General features: G+C 40.1%; 1 protein-coding gene across 1 annotated transcript; it reads left to right on the top strand.

The window, feature by feature from the left end:
* Positions 1-301: 301 nt before the first annotated feature.
* Positions 302-22,026, top strand: LOC121949292 (RING finger protein 17-like). Its single transcript, XM_042494943.1, has 31 exons — positions 302-383; positions 1,287-1,361; positions 2,061-2,344; positions 2,478-2,567; positions 3,157-3,315; positions 3,859-4,030; positions 4,532-4,673; positions 5,665-5,852; positions 5,958-6,087; positions 6,222-6,381; positions 7,396-7,511; positions 7,886-8,003; positions 8,847-8,964; positions 9,466-9,723; positions 10,342-10,489; positions 11,842-11,954; positions 12,176-12,266; positions 13,196-13,317; positions 13,753-13,927; positions 14,961-15,072; positions 15,673-15,836; positions 16,013-16,132; positions 16,306-16,386; positions 16,876-16,998; positions 17,095-17,148; positions 17,424-17,534; positions 18,143-18,266; positions 18,953-19,088; positions 19,380-19,566; positions 20,355-20,494; positions 21,880-22,026. Exons 1-30 carry the CDS (start codon positions 352-354, stop codon positions 20,448-20,450), a joined length of 3,999 nt encoding a protein of 1,332 aa, XP_042350877.1. The 5' UTR covers positions 302-351; the 3' UTR covers positions 20,451-20,494; positions 21,880-22,026.
* The last annotated feature ends 150 nt before the right edge of the window (positions 22,027-22,176 follow it).

Raw genomic sequence — 22,176 nt, 5'->3', positions numbered from 1 at the left:
TTCTCGTTTTTATACTGCTCCATTATCAGGGGCGGGGTTATGCTGAGTATCGCTCCATTGCATCATTAAGCTATGGTTTTAGGCCAGCCCAAAAAATAGAACAGGAAAATGGGGAAAAAACAGTCAACCGTCTAACTCCACAATTCAGTACCATATAGTAAAGGGTCTTTGTAACATGTTTTCAACAATCAGTTTCCAAAATTTATAATGTTTTTTGAAACACGTACTTTAAGCCAAATAATACGATGATGTGGTGCAGAAATACAGCGGCTGCTTTTCATTTTGCTGCTTGTGTGTGGTTGTTAGGTCCTGGAGACGTTGCAGGCCCCTGTGGATAAGCAGTCCTTTGATATGAGATGCATTACTATGGGCTCTGGAATGAGGTTTGTAAACTTAAAGTTTGATGTTTGTTTGCTTGCAGTGTTTTATGTTTATGTTTTTTCCAGAGCTTTACAGCTTTTTGGGTGCATGTCTAAGTGCTTCTAGTTTAAAGTCTCTGAAGTTTTTGGAGAGGTACGTTATTGTCACTTCTTGTCCGGAGCTGTGTGATATGTCAGTCAGAAAACATCATAACAAAGACAGAAAATCATATTCTTGGGAGCTAATCAGCCAGATGCTAAATGTTGCTGACAAGTGTTGTGCTTTTATCACCGTTTGTGTTGTTTGCTTGTCAACTGTGTAGTCACACCTATGTTAAAGTAGAGCTATGTTTAGGTACCTAGCTAACATTTATGTCAAGATATTGTTGTCATAGAGACAAAACATACACGCTGCGTTTTTGGAACAAAGCCCTAAAAGTGTGACCGCGTTTCTGCTGAATAAAAAGACTTTGTGGACGCAGGCCCTCGGAGCTTGTTTGTTATTTTACTATTGCAACAGTATGTGCATGACACAAATAAACAGCCATAGAAATAGAATGAGCTGTGATTTCTGCTTGAATATTTGAATATTTTTTGGTTACTTTACTTTTGTGTGACATTAAACTTAATTTCTTTGAGACGTGGACAAAACAAGGCATTTGAAGGTGTCATCTTGAGCTGAGAGGAAAAGACTGATCGACTTTTTTCACCATTTTCTGACATTTTATAGACCAAACAACTAATTGATTAAATAAGAAAATAATCTAAAGATTAATTCACATTGAAAATAGTCATTGGTTGCGGCCCTACACGACAGTTATAAAAAAAAAAAAAAAAAAAAAAGGTACGCAAGGATATTTTCCGATGACAAGCTTTGACTTTGACCCTTGGTTTTGAATTTGTGCATGTTTGTTTTTTGGTTTTCAGTTGTGTTTTCCTGTCAGAGAGTCTGAGCCAGGGTCTGGCATTGTCCCTGAAGATGGAAATGGGAAACCCAAAGCGGTGAGTCCTTAAATATATTTCAGTATTGTTTTTAGATGCACAACTCTTTTTAGAGTCACGCCAAATTCTTCAGCGGGCGTCATTTGCCATGCAGTTTACAGTGGAGAGCAAGGTCCAGTCATCTGCTCCCACACGTCTGTCAGATGGTTGGATGAATTTTGAAGAAATTTCGGTCAATTCACGCAGGCTCTCGCCCAGTTGAAGCAGAGCCAGGAGTCGTATTCACCAATGTCAGTGTCTTTTTTTTTTTTTCTCAGTGTGCCTGTGCGAAGTGGCAAACAGAGCTATCGAGTTCACAACAGTTAAAGAAGCTCACTTACCTCCAGTTCTTTCTGCAAAATGGACAAATCATAGTGTCCACGTCCTCCAAACCATCTGCGAGTCCATATGTGCCAGCGCCTCTTCTTTTTGGAGATTTCGGCACATGGGATTGCACAGATTATCAAGGCAGCATGCTTCTGCCTTGTTAGCATTGTTGCCAGGACGTCCCGCAGGGGCCAACAGCCCATTTTTACACATACACATGCTCTCAGGTTGTGGATTGACGGTCGGACCGTACAGTGTGAGCACCTTAATCATGATCTTTGGCTTTACATCACGGATGATTTACTCGCACAATATGAGTTGGAATTAATAAACAACGTTTCTAAAATCCTACAGCGTATGTCCGGCTTAAGTCCTGCTGCTGTTGTCTTTCAGCTTGTTCGTTACACCACCCAAAACCGCGCAGCCGGTCAGCTCCAACAGAAAGTCTCCCTGGCAACATGCAGAAGGCAGGACCAGAAACTATGTCTCACCCATTCCCGCCAAGCTGTCCAGCCCACAAAAACAGGACAAGGAGAGCCCAGTATCTAACAGGCCGTTGTCACGAGGGTCCTCTCCAAGCCCAAGACCCCGTCGCAGGTTCAGTCGCACTTCACCTTCAGATCCTGGAACTCCAGACGTAATTATTGAGGAGCTGTTAGACGAGGGACGAGAGAATGGTGTGTTTGACTTCGTCATGTGTTTCTGTTTGACTTTGATTTCGATAATGTCACATCCAGTCAGAACATTTCATCACTTATGGCTGAGGCAGAGGAGACGCCTGAATCTACTTTGTTAAATGCTTTTTTTCAGCCCCTCCTCCCACCGGCCCTGAGCTGGCTAATGACAGCTGGAGAATCCACAGGAAATGGAAAAATCAGTCGTCTGGCAACAGGAGAATCGGTAGGGAGTTATATCCATGTTGTATGTGTATAACCTAATCTGTTTGCTCCATTTTTATCATAAAAAAGTTCATCTTCAAGTACTGCAAAATGTATTTCCTTATTGGCAGCAAATCACCTGACATGAGCCAGCATAAGACATTTACTCATTTAACACCCTTTATTGAGAGCCTAGTCTAAATACTGTACAGCCAAGACACAAACAACCATAATACTACTTTAAAGTTTGACTCTGCAACATAAAAACAGCTAACCTCATTCTCTGTCAGTTGTCCCTCTTCCCCACTGTCACTCTCCCTTTCCTTATCTTTCTCTTTATCTCCTCTCGCTCATTTCCTCCTCACTACTCCTCGTCATGCCCTGCCTCCTTCCTCCTTGGAAACCTTGCCTTCTCTCTTCCATCTTGTGTCCTGTCTCCCTTTATCTCCTCTCTTCTGCTTATTTCCTCCCTCATTTCCTTTCTTACTACTTTGGGACCTAATTCCACCATCTGCTCATCCTTTTTCTCTGCTATCTTTCCTCATTCACTGGTTCCTCCGTGTACCCCTTCTCCACCTCCCTCTCTCATTCTCCCCTCTCCTCTCTTCTAGTCACCCAGTGGGTGGTGGTGACCCATGTTGTGAACCCAAGTCACTTCTACATTAGGTATGTGGCCGAGAAAAGAGAGAGCGAGAGCCTGTCGAAGAGGATCAACAACTTCTGCTTTGGAGACGGTTGTTCCTTCACTTCCAAGGACACGGTGGAGACTGGTGCGTTAATGTGTGTGTCAACAAACATCAAGTGGAAATAGGAGAATATTATTATAATTATTGTTATTATGTTATTTTTATTATTTTATTTAAGCATATTTTGTGAAACAATGGGAGTTTATGGTATTGTTAATGGTTAAAGGCCAAGTTTTCATCAAATTAATGTTGAGTGAATTTGACAGAAAGTTTATTAGGTTTATAAGTGCTGCTCCTCATGAGTTCTGAGTATGTGGGCAGTGCAAAGGCAGCGAGCAAAACATTTCACTCTCAGTGAAAACAATTACAGGCCACTATTGTTTGCAAATTGTATAATTGACTATTTGCTTCTGGCTTTAAGTTGTTATTTAAAGGAAAAATAACAACGCCCATAACAATAACAATGTCCATATTATTTTCTTTTATTTTATTTTCTATGATAAGTAACAGGTATCTTTATTGTGTCTACTTACATTATCTTTGCGTTTCAAACCAAATAACACTGAGAGTGCATCACACACCTCTCACTTTCTGTGATTCAGCATTTGTCTGTCTGCTTCACTTCAGGCTCCACAATCTTTGTCAAGTGGAAGGAGGCGCTCTGGTGTCGGGCCACTGTGGTCGAAGTCTTGCAGGACGGATGTGTGGAGGCTGTGAAAGTCTGCCCAGTCACACAGCTGGCCAGTATTCAAGTCTTCTTCATTGACTATGGCCTCACCAAAAACCTCACCATACAGAGGTAAACACACACACAAATGGAGAGAAGGTGCACACACATTAGGGGTCGACTGATTTTGGTTTTTCGGGGCTGATACCAATACCGATTATTAGTAGTCAATGAAACCAATCACAGTTAATTGGAACTGATATGCCTGTACAATAAAAATGAAAATAATATTTAGAATTTAACAAACTCCAACACAAAACTTTGTTTAAATGCCTGTGACAAATGTTTAATCAAAACTGAAACTTTGAACATCACATACAGCAAGTTCCCTGCAACTTTTTTATGAAGTTCAGTAAAAATTTAAATAAGATAAAACTAGCTCCCTGAGGTTTTATAAAGTAAAAGTTCATCCCCTGTTGAAACCAGTAAACCTTGGGGACACATTATGTATATAGAGCGTGCAGCATAAATGCTTGGCTGACGCAGTTTATATGTCTTGGTGGTGACATTTTTTTGGTAATTCAGTAGTTTTCTTCCAGCACATCCTCCCCTCTTGTCTCACACCTTTTGTAGTAATGAGGAGACCACTGAGTCGTCACTGAAGGCCGTGAACAGCCACCTGAGGAAGGTCGGTGAGACGGAGAATGTGGAGCTGGGTCATTATGCTCCTCAGGCCATCAGATGTTCACTCAAGGACCTGGTGCCCTATGATCCCGTAAGACCACTGAGATTTTTATAAATTCATTATCTGTTTGCCAAAATAATTACATTTTTCTTTCCTAAACAGGACAGAACTAGGGGCTCGCCCAAGTTCACATTGTTTGCTGTTATTTACAACTTTGTCTGCTGTTTGTGGTCAGCAGAGAGCTCTACCCTTCCCTGTTGATCCAAAAAGTGCTTTTAGTCAGTCAAACATTCACCTCACATTCTTAAAACCACTACTTTTCAGGAAGATAAAAAGCAGTAATTGAACCCTGCACCATCAAAATTTGTATTGAGTCTTCATGTATGGTCAGATACTTGCATGTGTCATTATATTAGTAATATTTTACCAAAATTAAGCTCAGCAATATTGGATTCGAAACTTGGAATCAATAAGAAGAATCGAAACTGGAATCAAAATTGATAAAATTCAAGGCATTTAGCCTTCATAGAGTGTCTCTTTTATAAAGTGAACTCTGTACAACTGTACTGTACAAACAGTTCTTTATTGGGAAGTAGGATGAAATCGCCAAAGATGCTTTATTCTGACACTTCATTCAGTGTACACATGGTGGAGTCGTGAGGTTTTGCCGTCAGTTTGAGGATCCAATGGAGATAGGACACTTAGCTACAACCTCTTTTTTAATACTTTTCATTGGTTAGATTATTATGAAGCACAAAAAAGACATAAAGGGTGACCAATATCGTTGATGTTATGAAAATAAATAAATAGAAATGACAAAATGTTGCCTGACTGTAGTGATTTGCTGCAACATGCCTAAAAGTCTGCCTGCATTTGTTTGACAGCAGGTAAAAGAGTGTACTGATTTTTTTGATGTTGGGAGAAAGACACATGAACTTGTAAAGTTCATGTGTCTGTAAAGGCTGCAGATTTGTTTTGTGATATTCAGTGCCATGTTATATTGTTGTTAATATGCATTTTATTGCAAGCACAACAGCAGCAGTAAGAGGTGTGCTTACTGTGTGGTTGCCTGTTTGTTCAGACGAAGGGTTGGAGTGAAAATGCGCAGATTGAATTTCAGAGGATGGTTGGCTCTGCTGTAGTGGAGATGCGGCCTTTGGGTCAGGACAGAGACTCCTTACTGGTGGACCTGAGGAAAGCACCAGTGGACCAGTCCAGTCATGTGCCCATCTCTGTCAGACAGCACCTCGTTTTGATTGAAGTGGCCAGGTACGCCTGTCCAAGTTACCAGAAAAAAATTCTGATCATCACATCAATATTTATTAGATGTAATTGAATGTAATTTCTGACCCTTGTTCTTCCAAAATTCCTCAGATTTTATTCTCCAGTGACGCTGGGCAGGAGGCCCCTGCTGTACTACCCTCCTGAGTACCCCAAGATAAACTCAGAGGTCATCGCTGTTGTGTCCCACATCAATAACCCTGCTGACTTCTATGTCCAACTGGTACTAATATGAATATAATTAAACACTTGCATTATTTATATTATCTGCTAAAACAAGGCTCAGATGCCAGGGATGTTCGTTTGATTAACTTATTGTTACTAAATTTCCTTTCCACTTCTTCACTCCCTAAATAGGTTGATAACATGGAGTCCTTGTTGCTCTCAGCCAAGCTCCAGGATTGTTACAATGGGACGACAGTGACTGGAGAAGATGACCTCAAAATCTACTGCCCTGAGAAAGAACAGGCCTGTGTTGCCCGCTATGAGGACAAGTGGTACAGAGCTCAGGTCATAGGTGAGAACGTGTGTGTGTGTGTGTGTGTGAATAAAGTACTATCAATAAAGTACTGCTATAATAAAGTTACATAACAAATAAAAGTGTTGTTATAATTAAATAAGTTAAAGCGTAAATTGTGGCACTTTTATTTTGAAGGACCCTGCTCGCCTCTGGCTGAAAGTGTATTTTTTGTTGTGGGCTGGAAGCTTCCAGTCAACGGTTGAATGTTAGCAGAAAGGTAAACTGTTAACAGAACGCCTTAAACCGTGAGGATTCATTCACTGTGAGACGACAATAAACTAACAGCTCCAGATTATATTTAACAAAAATTTGCAAGTTGCACTGCTGCTCCGTGGTCACAAAATATGACTAAATAGTCGCAGTTGGAGCTCTGCAGATACAAAACACGCCTCCCCGCTTGCACTTCCACCAGTAGCACTTACTAAGTTAGACTGTTACACGGCACCATTAAACGTCTTTATATAACAACTCTCCATTTTACATGTTAATAGTATTATCAAGTTACAGTCCTGTTCTATGGATGCAAAATGTGACCAAATAGTCACAGTCTCAAGTCCTGCAAAAGCCTGCTTTTTGTGTGTGTGTGTCTGAGAGGCAGAGAGCCGGGGAAAGTGCAAGAGCACTGAGACTCCAAAGCGAGTCTCGTGTAGGTGGCTTAAAAAGCGCTGTGCCAATTGCTATTTGATGTTTGCACTGTGGTCATTTAATGTATTGCACATGGAACAAGTCGTGATTCATGGTGTATATTTGATTAATGGGACCACCCTCAGCTTAAGGCATAATACTTTCAGGTTGCCTGTTGCTCCCTGTTCCTGTGGATGCAATATTTAAAGAATGCCTCAAAGGAATTTCTTTAAATTTCACACGGACGTCCTCCTGAACTCAAGGATATCCTGATAAGACTTTGATGTTGTTATTTGTTAAAACTATTAGTTTTGTTACAGAGACTAGAACTAATGTTTTAGTGCACTGGATCACTGCGTTTGTGTGTGTGTGCGTATGTGTGTATAGGTCATCCAGGGGGCAGAAAAGTGGAGGTGCGTTATGTTGACTTCGGAAATAAGAAAATCTTGTCGGTCAGCGACTTGAGGAAGATAAAGGACGAGTTCTTTGCCCTTCCTTCCATGGTGAGAAAGCAGCTTTTTATTGACCAACTGATACTTAGTCACTGATTAGATTAAAAATAATCTCAGATCTTTGACTGTCCTGGCCTCTACAGTATGCTGCAAATATTTCCAAAAAAAATCAGTGGCATTCAAATTGGAAATATATGCCAATACATGTTTTAGAATAGGTTTTTACTTTTACACAAACATTTACCACCAAATATCTCATATAGGCACATATGTTATGACACATACACTTGAACATCACACTAACATGTTGGCATTTTGCATTACTAAATAAATTACTTATATTATATTTACTTATATTTGCAATAATTTAAACTCTTGAAGAGTGCTGGGTTAAGTCAAGAGGAGGTGTCTCTTCTGCTGTCCAGGCAATCCCGTGCTGTTTGTCAGATGTGATTCCTCTGGATGGAGAGACCTGGAGTGACGCCTGCACCAACAGATTCATCAGCCTGGCTCACCAGAAACTGGTCACTATTGTTGCTACAGGTACTGTGTGCCTGGGGCAATTAAGCAGTAACATGAACTACTGTAAAACTTCAATTATAGCCCAGGCTGTTATTTTCTTAAATCACTGAGCATAACAAGCTTTTATTAGGGACATTTAAAAAAAAAAATTGGAAGAAAGAAATGAGCAACAGAAGCAATGACCTAGAAGTTAGAAAGAAATTTGCGTACCAAAAAATTGATGGAATATTTAAAAAAAAAAAAAAAAGAAAGTGGAAAAAAATTACAAAAAAAGCAAGAATTTTTTTTTAAATATATACATTATGAATATGGTTCAATGGACATTTTTTCTTCGAATTCTAAAAAATAGTTTTCTACATATACTTATCTCCCTTTTGTTTCTCTTTTTTTTTACTATGCTGGCAATACTGTCGTCTCTGGTGCTCATTGTGTCAGTAAAATTAACTAAATGACTGAATTGTGGAGATTCTTACCAAGCTAACCATGTCTGTAGCATATCCATATCGCCAAAAAATTAAACCTATAGACATATTGTACTTCTGATCTAAGCAGCTGACTAACATTAGCTCCAGCCGGGAGCCAACACCCTGGTTTTATACACTCAAAGAACTTCTATAAAAATAATCTGCATGGCAGCCAGACCAGGCTTCTGATTGAGACAGGCATTGATTTGTCAAAACGTGCAGCCACACCCAGCCAATAAAAGGGACTCTGCGTCTAATTAGGCTTTTATTTGAGGTTCTATGGTATCTGTGTGTCTGATTTCAGTGTGTGTCTTGGATGCAGAGCACTCATTTGTCACCAAAATCCATTATGTAGTGTGCTTTTGTCAGCATTTTCATTTTCTCCCTTGTACCCGTCCAGAAAGAGTCCCCAAGACCATGCCTCTGCCGGTGAAACTGTTCGAGAGCGGCCTGAACGGGCCACAAGCCAACATCGCTGAGCTGCTGGTCAAAGAGGAGCTGGCCTCCTTTAAAGAGGGGTAAGACTTTCAACAACTTTAATATCCAAGGAGGGCTGGGCGATATGAGGAATGAAGTATCACAATAATTTTTACCAAATACCTTGATATCGATGTAGCAGCGAAATTGTCGGCTTAACTGTTGTCGTCTTCACAAAATAATAACAGATTTTTGATAAATAATGACCAGCAATGTGGATATAATTACTAAAAACACAAAAAGGTGGCTGAAAAATTACAAAAAAACTGTTGAGTGTTTCCCAAAGCCCAAGCCCTTAAATGTCTTGTTTTTAAAAACCTGAAAGATAATCTCTTTACTGTCACAGAGGCCTAGAGAAACCAGAAAATATTTACAATTAAGAAGCTGGAATCAGAGATTTCTTTTTCTCTTCTCCTTAAAAGTCATCATATATAAAACAAAAAAACCTCTTCCTGTCCCTCCTCTTCTATTTCATACATTATCTTCATTTTACATCTTTTTCTTCTTACTGCCCCCACTGTCTCCCCTTACTTCTCCTGCAGACTTCAGTCCAAGGACGCCAGGCCCTCTGTCGATGATTCTGTCGTATGGGACCCCCCACTCGAGCTTGGCTTCGCAACGAATGGCGTGGATAACCCGGACCAGAAAATTCTGGGAGAGCAGAGTGAGGAGCAGCTGGAGTTTCAGCCTCAGCTGAAGTTATCTGATCAACTAAAAGACCTGAAAGTCAGAGTCAGTCACGTCAACTCACCGAGCAGCTTCTACGTCCAGTTTACCCAGTATGACTCTCAACTCAAAAGGTCAGAAGTTAAAAAGTGAATTTTTGTTTTCTTTCTTCTATTTAGGAGCCAGATTTGTCTGCACTGCTCAGTGTTTACTATAGATCCTGCTTTTATAAATCCCTCCCGCTAATGCTGAAACAAGGAGTCTGTTTATTTTCTGTTAATCTACTAGTCTGTTAATCAACTATTTTAACCATCAACTAATAACTTCAAGTAGATTACTTACAAGGTTCCTATGGATCCATAAAAAGTCTTAAAAGGCATTAAATTAATTAATCTAAAAATAATGCCTTAATTGACCTATTGCTAAGCCCCGCCCTCAATCACCACGAACCAATCACATTTCGTGCAGCTACACAATGCACTCGGACGTCCTGCCCGTAGACCTCCATAGACAAGCATCAGTAATATTGATTTTCCTGTGGTTTCATTTAAATTTATGCAGTTATAACTTTTTTTTTTAAATGGTCGATCGATGTGCAGGGGGTAAATGCAACACTGATACGAGGTATCCTGAGAGGCTAGAGAATTGAGTGTATTTTATCCCATTCCCTGAAACCTCACAAAAACAGAACAAAGTGTCTCTTTTGGATTAAGCAGCTCAATGTGCTGTGTTCCTCTTGCTGTTTTTTTCAGGATTTGCGAGCTGTTGAAGAAGGAGTGTGCACTAATGGAGCCACAGGATGTGGTGTGGAAGGCGGACATGTATTGTGCTGCTCTCATTAACGGGGTTTGGGAGAGAGGACAGATCTGCTCTGACGTCTTATCCAACAACATTGCAGAGGTTTGAAAACTGTTACCTACACAGAAAAGGTGGAAAGTAGTGATTTGTCTTCTATTGCATCTTTTTTTTTTTTAAGCCATTTTACTGCAACACAGGAAAGTTTTATTCAGTAAGTCAGAGTTTTAATGTACACGCTTGATCTTGAATGCATGGTTACAAAGTTACAAAATGAGCATTTATGAAATATTATTATGACTTGAAGGGATATTTTGCATATTTTTAACCAGATTTGTATCATAAAATGTGGAAAGTATCTGTAAATGAACTTTGGTGAACGTCGCTCCATCTAACCAGCGCCTAAATCTCCCCGCTCATTCCCTCAGCTCATTTTCACCAGACATGAACTTTGTGCTAAAGCAAAAAAATCGGATTTTTGCACACATTACATGAATTCATTCATTACATAAACATATTCAATATACAGGTGTTGTGTACAGGTTCTATATTGTACTGCTGTATACAGTATAGAACATGAATACAGTGTATAGCACACTATGATTTTTATACAATTTAATACATTATGTAATATCTAGAAATCCCTAAAGTTTTGAGATATAAGTTGTTTAATACATTTGTACATGGTTGACTGAGCTCACTCCTTTTAGATGACCTTCATTGATGCTTTTACTTTAACTTTTGCTGTTGATCGGGATTGCTTTTAATTAAGTTTGGTTGTGTGCTGCTATGATGTCCTGTGTGTCTGATTATTGTATTTTTAAATGTATATCTCCGCCAACTGCAGATCAAATTTCCCCTTGAGGGACAGTAAGAGCTCTGAACTAAACTTTCCTGTTTTGAACTTAAGATAGTTTTACTGCACTCAGTGTTTGCAGAAATGTATTTTAGTGCATTGTTTGGCTGTAATATGAGAATTTGTGAATAAGAAGCAGGTGTCATTCTGTTTCCTGCAATGTAAAAAAGGAGGCTGAAAATGAAAAGATCAAACAGTAAAACTAAGCAGCACTGATCAAATATAAATCAAGATTTTTCACAGCTTTGCATTTTTCTTATCTAAAATGTTTTCAGAAACATATTTTAATTTCCTCTTTAACTGTAAGAAGAGATTCTTCTCAGTAGGCCACCTTTTTGTTTTTCATATGTTGGGAGTGTTTATTGGTCTGGTGCAGAGCAGTGCATTCTGGTAGTTGTAGGTTTTCTACCTCTTGAGCAAAAGCCAATGCCACAGTCCTTTTTGTCCTCTGGTCATGTAGCACCAATTTTAAAAGTTTTTGCATCTTTCTAAAGCATATACCGCCTAGTTTTACAAATCCACCATCATGTAAGTCATGAAATGCTTTAACGCTTGTTTGAATTGATAACAGTGACCGTGTTTCTCTCCCTGCTGGTTCCAGGTGATGCGCTGTGACCATGGCAAGACGGTGAAGCTCGATATCAGCAACTTGCGGCCACTGCCTTCCTCCTTAACAGGCTCTCTGGCACTGGAGTGCACTCTCACCGACATAAGGTTACACACAAACACTGTATTTATACATGCACAAAGACACGTACAGTATCTATCCATCCAAAACAAAGACACGCCCTGATGTACTGTTTATCACAATGTCTATCTTAAAGACTGAATTAAAAGCGTGGAGCTGGAATAGTGACGCTTAACAGTCTTAAATTAAAGACTTCATCCTCACTCCCCTTTCTTTCTTTCTTTCTTTCTTTCTTTCTGTCTTTCAGGCCAGCAGGAGGCCGTTCCACCTGGACGGCGACAGCCTGCGACTCGTTTTCGTATTACCTGACCGGAGCCTCGGCTGTTGTGACCATTAAGGTCTGTCTCTCTTTCCTCTCCTTATGCTCCCATTTCTTTGTCCTTTTGCTTAAGTTTTTTGCTGAAGTTTCATTTACCTACACGGCATAGTTTGTAAAGTTAAATATTTTCTATTTTTTTCTCTATTTAAAATGAGTAAAATCTTACTTCATTGTAGAGCTGCATGTACTGCAGTGATTCGTTCAGCTCCTTCTTGCCCCACTCTTGCTCTTGCTCTTGCTCTGAGTTGTTGCTTTGACACTTCTGCTATGAGTACAGTATTGTCACATTAATAAGTACATGTTGTACTCATTTATGAAGTTGTGCAAGCTCCTGCATTGTCAACAACATGGTCCTGCAAATGTTTCACAATAAAACACCTTGTGTCAGCAACTGATGGGATTCTGTCAACAGAGATGTTGTCAGAGGACTTTTATTTTGTAACAGAAGCAGGAAAATTTGAATAAAACATATATATCTGTATTTCTTCATCTCTGTGACAGATACAGACATTGAAACTGTCATAAAAGGTGGTAAAGAGTCAATATAATTATCAAAACACCATTTGCACTGTCTGCTTCTGCTGACAACCGTGCATGGCACACAGAAAAAATCAGCGAGCCACTGTTTCTCTAGATGTGGCTCAGCAGACAAGCAGCTGAGACACGCCATACAAGCACTACTCATACAGGCAATGTGATCGCTCTAACCCGTTTTTCCATGTTAACATTGGGCACTAGAAAAAAAACCCAGCAGGTTCTGCAACGTGCTGCTCACGCGTGCAATGTGTTACAGCTGCAACAGAAGGTCTGTACTAGTGACAGTGGTGTACCACTTCTTGCAATATAATGCTTGAACGCATTTTACTTTTGCACTCCACTCTGCATTTCTTTTCTTTGTTGCTGCGATGACCTCGTTTTAGCGCGCCTGTCTCCCTCTTCTCTCTCCAGGAGCTGACAGATGAGTGCCCAGTGCCTGTCACTCTGTTCTGCTCCAACAGTATGGGACAGTTTGTCAGCATTGCAGACTTTCTGACCAGCGAGGGTCTCGCCCTCAGGGAGAGAAAGCCAAGGTCTGTGTGTGTGTGTGTGTGTGTGTGTGTGTGTGTGTGTGTGTGTGTCTGTCTGTCTGTGTGTGTGTGTCTGTGTCTGTGTGAGAGAGTAAAGATTTGTAGCTCTTGAATAACGAGAGCAACATGTCTTTTCTCTTCTTCATATCTCTTTTAGACTACCTCTGTTTGTGGTATTTTAGGAGCTCTAAAATTAACAAATACAGATGGAATAATTTCCTAAATGCTTTTTATTTTATATTTACTTTAAATTTTTGTTAAAATCTTAAGTTGGGCTGTATTTGCTAACTCCCTCCACAGTCACAATTTGTATGATAATTTAGAAGCTTTTCACTACATTTTTGATGGCCGGGAGGTTGTTCCAGAAGTCAGTGACTACTATTAAGTTTTGTCTGTTTAATGTTAGTGAGTACCCGTTTCCTTCCTAAATGTGTGCAGAGATGCTGTCATTGAAAAACCCAAAGAAACGGATGCGCAGTCTCCAGTGAGCGAGGCACAGACAAAAACCTCACAATCAACAACCCCTCCTCTCATTCCTTTCCCCTCCCCATCCCTCGTCATCTCTCCCTCTCCTCCAAAACCAACCCCACGCACCATAATGTCTGCTGAGAAGGTGATCTCACACACACACACACACACACACACACACACACACACACACACACACACAAACATAGATACTTTGGGCAAAAAACAATTTATATTCACTTGGATTCCCTGTAAATTAGGGCAGTAATGGTTTGTGTATTTGTACTGAACTCGTATGTTGTTAGTTGGTGCACTCAGTCACACGCAGAATACATAGTATGGATTGATGCACAAATATGGAACCAAAGTTCACAAGCTGGATTTTGAAGATTTTAGTTGTACGCTGTAAACAGCATATCCTGAGGTGTCCTGAGAGTGGCGTTTAAGACAAGGGCAGTGTTTCAGCATTTCTTAACTATCATATGTTCTCTGAATAGAATATGCATAAAACAATTAGCCACTTAAGCAATTACTTGGTAACAATGTTTTGCACTTTCACATTTCTTTATGTCCCGAACAATATTCAGCCTGTACAAAAGCCAGAAGAAACGCTAATAATATCTGTGTCCCAAATACTGTAACTTCTTAGACTGTCTGGGACAAATTCTTTGTTTAGTTTTGATTAGCATTCAGTTTTAACACACCAAACTCTTAAAACAATGTTTAAGAGATTTCTCTTTGGCACTGCCTTTTATTTAATTGAATTTTGGACTATCTTTTAAAAATACCTTGCATATATTCTTCTGTTTTATCTGCCTGATTCCATTTTAGCTCATTTTTGTCTTATAGAATAGAATAGCTTTAGTGTTATTCAATCAATCAGCAGTTTATTGTCGTTGCTATAAAAACAAGATATACATAATTGTACAAAAAAAAATGCGGTACACTACCTAAAACAACACACACACTCTCTCACAGGCACACATGTCCACATATGTAATAAATAACTAAAAACACAGTATAAAAACCTTTTTTAATCTTATTTTTTTTATATTATCTAAGGCTTTTTTTATATCTTGTCCTAATTCATTTGATATCTTATGTAAAGCACTTTGAATTACCCTGTTGTTATTGAAGGTAAAGGTCTTTTTATTTGTGTCCCCTGACTGTGTGTGCAGGTAAAGACTCAGCCTTACCGTCCCCCGGAGCTGCCGTGCCTCGGTCACATCCAGGTCATTGTTTCTGCCATCGGAGAGGACGGCCTCATTTACACCAGAACACAGAATGCAGGTGAATATACGCGCACATTATCAGTGAGATAATGCTGAAATTGAACTTTTTTGGAATATTTCTTACATACATGTTTTGGCTGGGTGATATGGACTAAAAATAATTTCCTTCTTAAAAACAAACGACAAATTAATTACCCAGAACAACTTTTGCTTTTATTTTAGCAGTAAAAATTAACAAAGGCAAACTGAATTTCCTTTTTGGGGTTAAAGTGCAAGCTGCAAACTTGTCTTGAAAAGTGTATTCTGTAGTTTTAGGGGAGTGTTTACATTTGCACCAAAGGCTGCAGTAATTTGACAAAACATATTTAGATTTACATGAATTCTTCTATCATCATAAAGCAAAAACAATATAATTTTGATGCTTCTGGAACCAAAAACAAGCCCAGAATTGTGCTAATAAGTAAAATGGCAGACCCTGCCATTGTAAACAACACTGAAAATGTAACTTTTCAGATAGCTCTCTAGCTTCAGTGTTCAATGTTGTTTACAAGGACCAAGTTTTCCTTTCCTAGGATTTTTTCTTAGTTATAAAAATATAAGTGTGTGTGTGTGTGTGTGTGTGTGTGTGTGTGTGTGTGTGTGTGTATGTGTGTGTCAGAGTGTCACCTGGAGCAGCTTACAGAGAGGATTCAGCAGAGCATGAAGACTTTGCCCAGGCAGAGGCCCTACACCTGGAAGTCGGTCATGGGCTGCGCCGTCATCGGACCTGATATGTTTTGGTATCGCGGGCAGCTGCTGGAGGTGCTGGGCGGACACGTTAAGGTCAGAAAGACTGAAAAAATCATTTACCTCTAATTTAATGAACCATTTAAAGTAGATTCACCAATCATTGACACACAACGAAGAGTTGTGTGTCAGTGGTAGCTGCTCTTGTTAGTGAAGAAATACACCTCTAACGTGCCTTTTTTTTGTAATGTGCTGTGTTTTTGTGTCTCCAGGTACAATATGTGGACTACGGCCTGGTGGAGAACATCCCAGTGGTCCATGTGTACCCGATGCTGCTGTGTGACGATGTTCCTCAGCTCTGCATGCCCTGCCAGCTGCACGGCATCACCCCGGTAAGAGTTTGTGTGTGTTTCGGGACCTCCATTAGTTCTTTATCATAGTAATGTCAACTCAAAAGTCCACTTACTAGCTTTTCAAGGGTCTTCTTCAGCGAATTGAGGTGATGCCCTTACACTCGTTTGATATACCATAATTATTGGAATTTACGTTCTCTCTGTCTCTTCAGGTTGGCGGGAAGTGGCAGAAGGATGGAGTGGCTTTGCTGAAGAATTTGTTGATGAACCGCCGCGTGGACATGCAAGTCATGGTAAAAATACAATTAGTACCTTTTTATGGTGAATGTACTGTCAACTGTATGAATTTATGTTTTGTGGGTTTACTTTCTCTTCTTTTTTCTCTTTTTAACCATTCTGTGTGTGTTTCATTAAGAGTAAAGGTTTAAATCAATAAGGAAGCTGGGTTAATTTAAATGTAACTAATGGAGAAGTGGTGGGAATAAATAACTTTGTACTTCTCATTCCCTTTTGAATAAGTAAACCAAGTCTTGATGTGTTTGACGATTTATTTTGCCTTATGTTTTTCACTACTTCTTTTGTCTGTCTGCTTGTTTGTAGAACCGTCTCTCTATTTTTTTTTTACATGTTTGAAATAAATCAAATTAATCCAACCCCTATACAGTTGCTATGAATTTTGAGACCAAAATAGTTTTTTGTCTTGTTTTTTATTGTACCAGACTGATAATATGTTTATTTCTGCTGTAAAGTTGGGTATTTCAACATGGTGTGTTATGTGGTAGGAGTTGCCGACTGACCCGAGGGACACCCTGACGGTTGAGCTCTTCCTGGACGGGATGAGTCTCAGCAGGATCCTGTGTCACCACGAACATGCCTCTATGGACCAGACCGTCCCGGCACAGAGGGTGTGTGTGTGTGTGTGTGTTTTTTTTTTTTTTCTGTTTCCCAGGATAAAGCAGCAGCTTCATAATTCACACAGTAATATCTGTGCTTATCTGCAGGGACCCTCAGTGATGTCTCCTGCCCTCCTGGATGACTGGGACATTGACACTAAGGTATTACAATGTGATTTATATAATATGGTGTTTTTAAACTTACTAATAGCGGCGCACATTTGTTTACTTTTTGAAAGGAGACATTGTAGATAAGAACTGCACCTCATACAACCCCACTTCAAGATCTGAACTGACCCCTTACATGGTTTGGATTACTTTTCCACAGCTGATTGTAACCTAAAGTCTCCAGGCAGTTTGTGAGTCTGGTCTTTAGCAGACATGCACTCACTGCAGGGTAAATCTGAAAAATACTGATACAGATGCTCTGTCTCCAGGATCTGAAGGGCCCAGAGGAGCCGATGCTCGGGCCCTTTATCTACCCGAACCTGCCACAGGAGGGAGAGAAGTTTCAAGTCAGAGTAAAGCACCTGTGGACCCCCAATGAGGTAACTACTAACCACAGAGATAAAATTAACTATTAAAAAGACATGTGATGTACATGCAGCAGTACTAATGAACTAACCAAGTAAGTGCTGATGAAAGGAGGCTGTTCTCTTCTGCTCCTCTGGTCGTCCACCACAAACTCTTTTGGTCAATATAGTGATAACCTAATTTTGCAAAAGAATACATTAAATAACTTTTATTAAATTCCCTTAAAATTTCATATAAAAGCTTTATAAAAGACCCACCTTTATTGGCAAGCCTTCCTCTCTAGCAACTCCATGCATTATGTTTTGATTTGTTTGTTTTGGTCTTGTCTGTCCCTCATTGCACTGTGTTCCATATTGTAATTTACTGAAAAAATAAAATCAACAGCTTTTTCTGTTTTTAGTCCACTTGATACAATTTGATTGATGAAAATGATGGAAACCAAAGAATAAACACATGATTAAGTTTTAATTATAATTATAATTATAATTTGCAGTTTGTTTTTTTTGTTTTTTCTTTTGAAGTAATATATTGCTTATTATATACATTTTCAAAATAGTCAGCACATTGCAAGATGGTTTAAAATTGTGATAACAGTATCTGTATCTGTCTGTGTGTCCTGCAGCTCTTCCTGTGGCCTTTGGAGGGAATAGCCGATGTGGAGGTGGATGGAGAGACTCTGGATGAGGCTCTGACCAGAATCAATGCGGACATTTGCAGTCTGCAACCACTCACCAACTTTCGTCATGGTAACATCTCACTGTGTTTACTGCACGTGTTTCCGGACATGAATGGGGGTGTTGAAAATATTTTTATACCCACAATCACTGCAGCTGCAGACAATCACTGCAGCTGCAGACAATCACTGCGGCTGCAGACGTTCACAATCACTGCGGCTGCAGACAATCACTGCAGCTGCAGACAATCACTGCGGCTGCAGACGTTCACAATCACTGCAGCTGCAGAGGATCATGATCCCTGCGGCTGCAGAGGATCATGATCACTGCGGCTGCAGAGGATCATGATAACTGCGGCTGCACAGGATCACGATCACTGCGGCTGCAGAGGATCACGATCACTGCGGCTGCAGAGGATCACGATCACTGCGGCTGCAGAGGATCACCGCGGCTGCAGAGGATCACCGCGGCTGCAGAGGATCAGGATCACTGCAGCTGCAGAGGATCACTGCGGCTGCAGAGGATCACGATCACTGCGGCTGCAGAGGATCACTGCGGCTGCAGAGGATCACCGCAGCTGCAGAGGATCACGATCACCGTGGCTGCAGAGGATCACTGCGGCTGCAGAGGATCACCGCGGCTGCAGAGGATTACGATCACTGTGGCTGCAGAGGATTACGATCACTGCAGCTGCAGAGGATCATCCATTTCTGTGCAAAGTTCAGTAAGTTCTCTGACATAGTGCTCGTGGTTTGCAGGCTGTCCGTGTCTGGCCGAGTACAGTGACGGGATGTTCTACCGGGCCAAACTGATCAAGTTCAACAGCGTGGAGCCCGTCATCATCCTGGTGCAACACGTCGACTTTGGCTCGGACGACACTCTGCCCCCCAGCAAGTATGAAGTTCACACACTGAAGGAGGACGGTTTTATTCAAATAACAGACTGGAGTCACTCAGAAATGACAGCCATGGTAGCAGCTCAGTACACAGATTTTTATTTAAAGGACTTCATGTAAAAGTGATTATTAGAGAACTTGTGTTTCTGTTTAAATGGAAAGATTGAATTTTGGAGGTCCCATAAATATACTCAGAGCTCGAAAACATGTTTGCTTATCTCCAGACTCTTTTATATGCCATGAACATGGCTGATCAGCAAGTGCTGTGTTATTCTGTCACTTCCTGTCAGGCTGCGTCAGATGCCGGCTGAGCTGCTGCGGTTTCCGTCGCGGGCCCTCAAGGTCAAAGTCGGCGGCTTCAGGGCTCCGAGTGTCAACAGGCAGGAAGACGTGCTGCCCTACAGCCCCGGGTGGAGCGTGAAGGCTGCGATGGACATGATCGACCTGCTGCACAACAACATCACAGCCTCTGTTGTGGTAATAAACACAACGTTACTGTTATATGAATAAAGAGCCTTTATTATGTTTCTGTTAATGAACCTAGATGATTTAACCCATAGAAACCTGAGAAAATGGCTTGATTTCTTTCAAAAGTTTGACACGAAGATGAACTTAAGGAGAAATAACCAAAAAAAATTTGTAGGAAGTACAAGTAAATTACTTGAAGAAAAAAACAGACAAGGGAATTACCTCAAAAATAGTGTCTGAAAATTGTAATAATTCTGTAAAATAAATTAAAATATGTGATTATGGTAATTTTACACAAGTTGGTTATTGCCATTTTTTCTTCGTGTTTTTAAGCAGCACAAAAGTGATGTTGATCCAGGTTTAAAAGCATTAAAGGTACCCTGTGTAGGAAATAAAAAAAAGTTCTGTTTACATTAAGTCTTGAGCACCATAACATTTTGTGCTTATTGTGTTCCCTTACTCATCAAGCATTTGCAAAAATGATTTTTCTTAAACATTTGAAAGCTGCAGTAACATCTCTGTTAACTAGCTTACAGACTTTGCTTTTTCTAATGCAGTGATTGGCAGTATTCAGTATTTTAATTTGTAGATTATAGATAGATTTTTTAAATTTCCAGAGCTACAGCTCACTACCAGGAGTCAAGAGAGTATTGGAGGCAAAAAGGAGTAGATTAAAAGACATCAAAACACCTGATACTTAAATCTGTGTAAAAACTCCCAGTTTATTGTCAAACCTGTGGTCTCATGAGAGTACGAGACTCTTCACAGCCTTCATGTGCTCTCCTTGTTTTTTTCAGGCCCGCGAACCAGAGCTCACCGTGCTGCTGTACAACGAGGACGACGAGTTGGTTCATCTGCCGCTGGTGAGCAGCGGACTGGCTGAGCTCGAGTGAAGCAGAGCGGAGACGGCCTCAGAAACCCACAGGCTGCAGTTCATGTAAGTTTTCAGTTTTATTCAAATGTGTCTTTGAACTTCAAGGCTGATTTGTATTGAACATTACTTTGTCATCAGACTTGTCACATTTTAAAAGAATCACTGCATGTTTAATGTATGCATTGTTATCAGATGGTATCGAGACTATTTTATAGCTGCTGAGAACAAAATCGGAATAATTTTCCGAAAAAATAATTTGTAGACATAAATTTGGATACAGGGTAATAGTTTTCAACATTTGTCACCACCGTCTTACATTTTATATACTCAATGACTTACTAATTAATAAAAGAGAATATGAATGACGTTCATTTGTTAAAGGGACAGTTCACCCCCAAATCAAAAATATTCTTTCCTCTTAGGCCCAGTATACATGGAGTGATTTTAGGCTGTCCCAGACAAAAGTGATCATTGTGACAGTAATAGAGCGATATTTTTGGTCATGGCTCTAAAACGGTGGTCCTACATCGCACAGTGACAGACGTTCAAGGATGGCTGTTGTCACGGCCATATGATCAAACAGCCTGGGATAAAACTCTTGACAGTGTTTAAAATTTGGGATGAAGATCTCACTTTGACTGCTGTAGCGACCAACATCCTTTAACCAACCAACAGTAACGCAGCATGAAACGATGCACCGATCAGAGCGACACTGCCAAATGCTTGTACGTGCTAATACGTTTATGGACGTACGTCATAGCCTGCGATTCAGCAGGTGATGTCATCGCACACTCTGCAAAAAATCAAATTTGATGTCTTACCCAAGTTTATTAAGATCCATGTCGCAGAGTGTAGGTGCACTAAACTTATGAGATTGCAAAAAATCTGTCTGCAGGAGGCTAATGTTGCAGCCAAAAATGCCTGATTTCATGGCAGAATTTCTAAAAAATTGCAATGTAATTTCACGCTCACATTGTCCTGTCAATTAAAGGTAATAAAAGCCCAAAAAAATAATCTTTGAAAAAATAAAAATAAAAAAAAAAACATCCAAGGCAACTTGTTCCGCTGAGATTTCGACCGCATACTACATGACTACATTAAAGTTACCACTAACGTAACCACGTTACCTGCATACTTACTGAAACTCACCTTTATTCTTTCAGCAGGTGAAATATCAGTGATTTTTGTCATCTGCTGTCAAAACATTACTGCATGAAAAGACAAGTGTTTGTCAATGTCATTTATGTTGTGTACCTGTAGTACTATTTGTCACTCAAAATTCTATATATTTTTGATTTTGGGGTGGACTCGCCCTTTAATGAAGCTGCAGAGCCAAATTGGATCCCTTACTAAATGTTGCAGTGAATCAAAAGTGTAACCGGCTGACTCTTTAAAGGTATTTAACGTCTAGCTGCTGTTAACAGATTCCCCGTCTCGTCTTTCTGCAGGTTTACTCGCAGACGTCCTGTTTTGTTTCCATCTTGATTTCACTCTGTTGTTCTGTTTGACTGCTGTTCTTTGCTTTTACGTGTTGCAGAAAACTTGCATTAGTTTTTACTTTCACAGTGATCCTGTAGAGCAGTGATTCGTTTAAAGTTCGGCTGTTGTGTTTGAGTGAGCTGTGTTAACTTGGCACTTTGTTTTCTAGTCATGTGACTCGTGTGAGAAGGACTTGTCTGTGTGAAGGTGCAGATTAAAGTCTTCCAATGTTGTCTAACCTTTTTTCATCGTTTCCCTTGTAGATA

This window comes from Plectropomus leopardus, chromosome 10 (genome assembly GCF_008729295.1).
Source record: "Plectropomus leopardus isolate mb chromosome 10, YSFRI_Pleo_2.0, whole genome shotgun sequence".
Taxonomy (NCBI): Eukaryota; Metazoa; Chordata; class Actinopteri; order Perciformes; family Serranidae; genus Plectropomus; species Plectropomus leopardus.
Note: the sequence above shows the minus strand (reverse complement) of the source record. Positions and strands in the feature narration are given on the sequence as shown.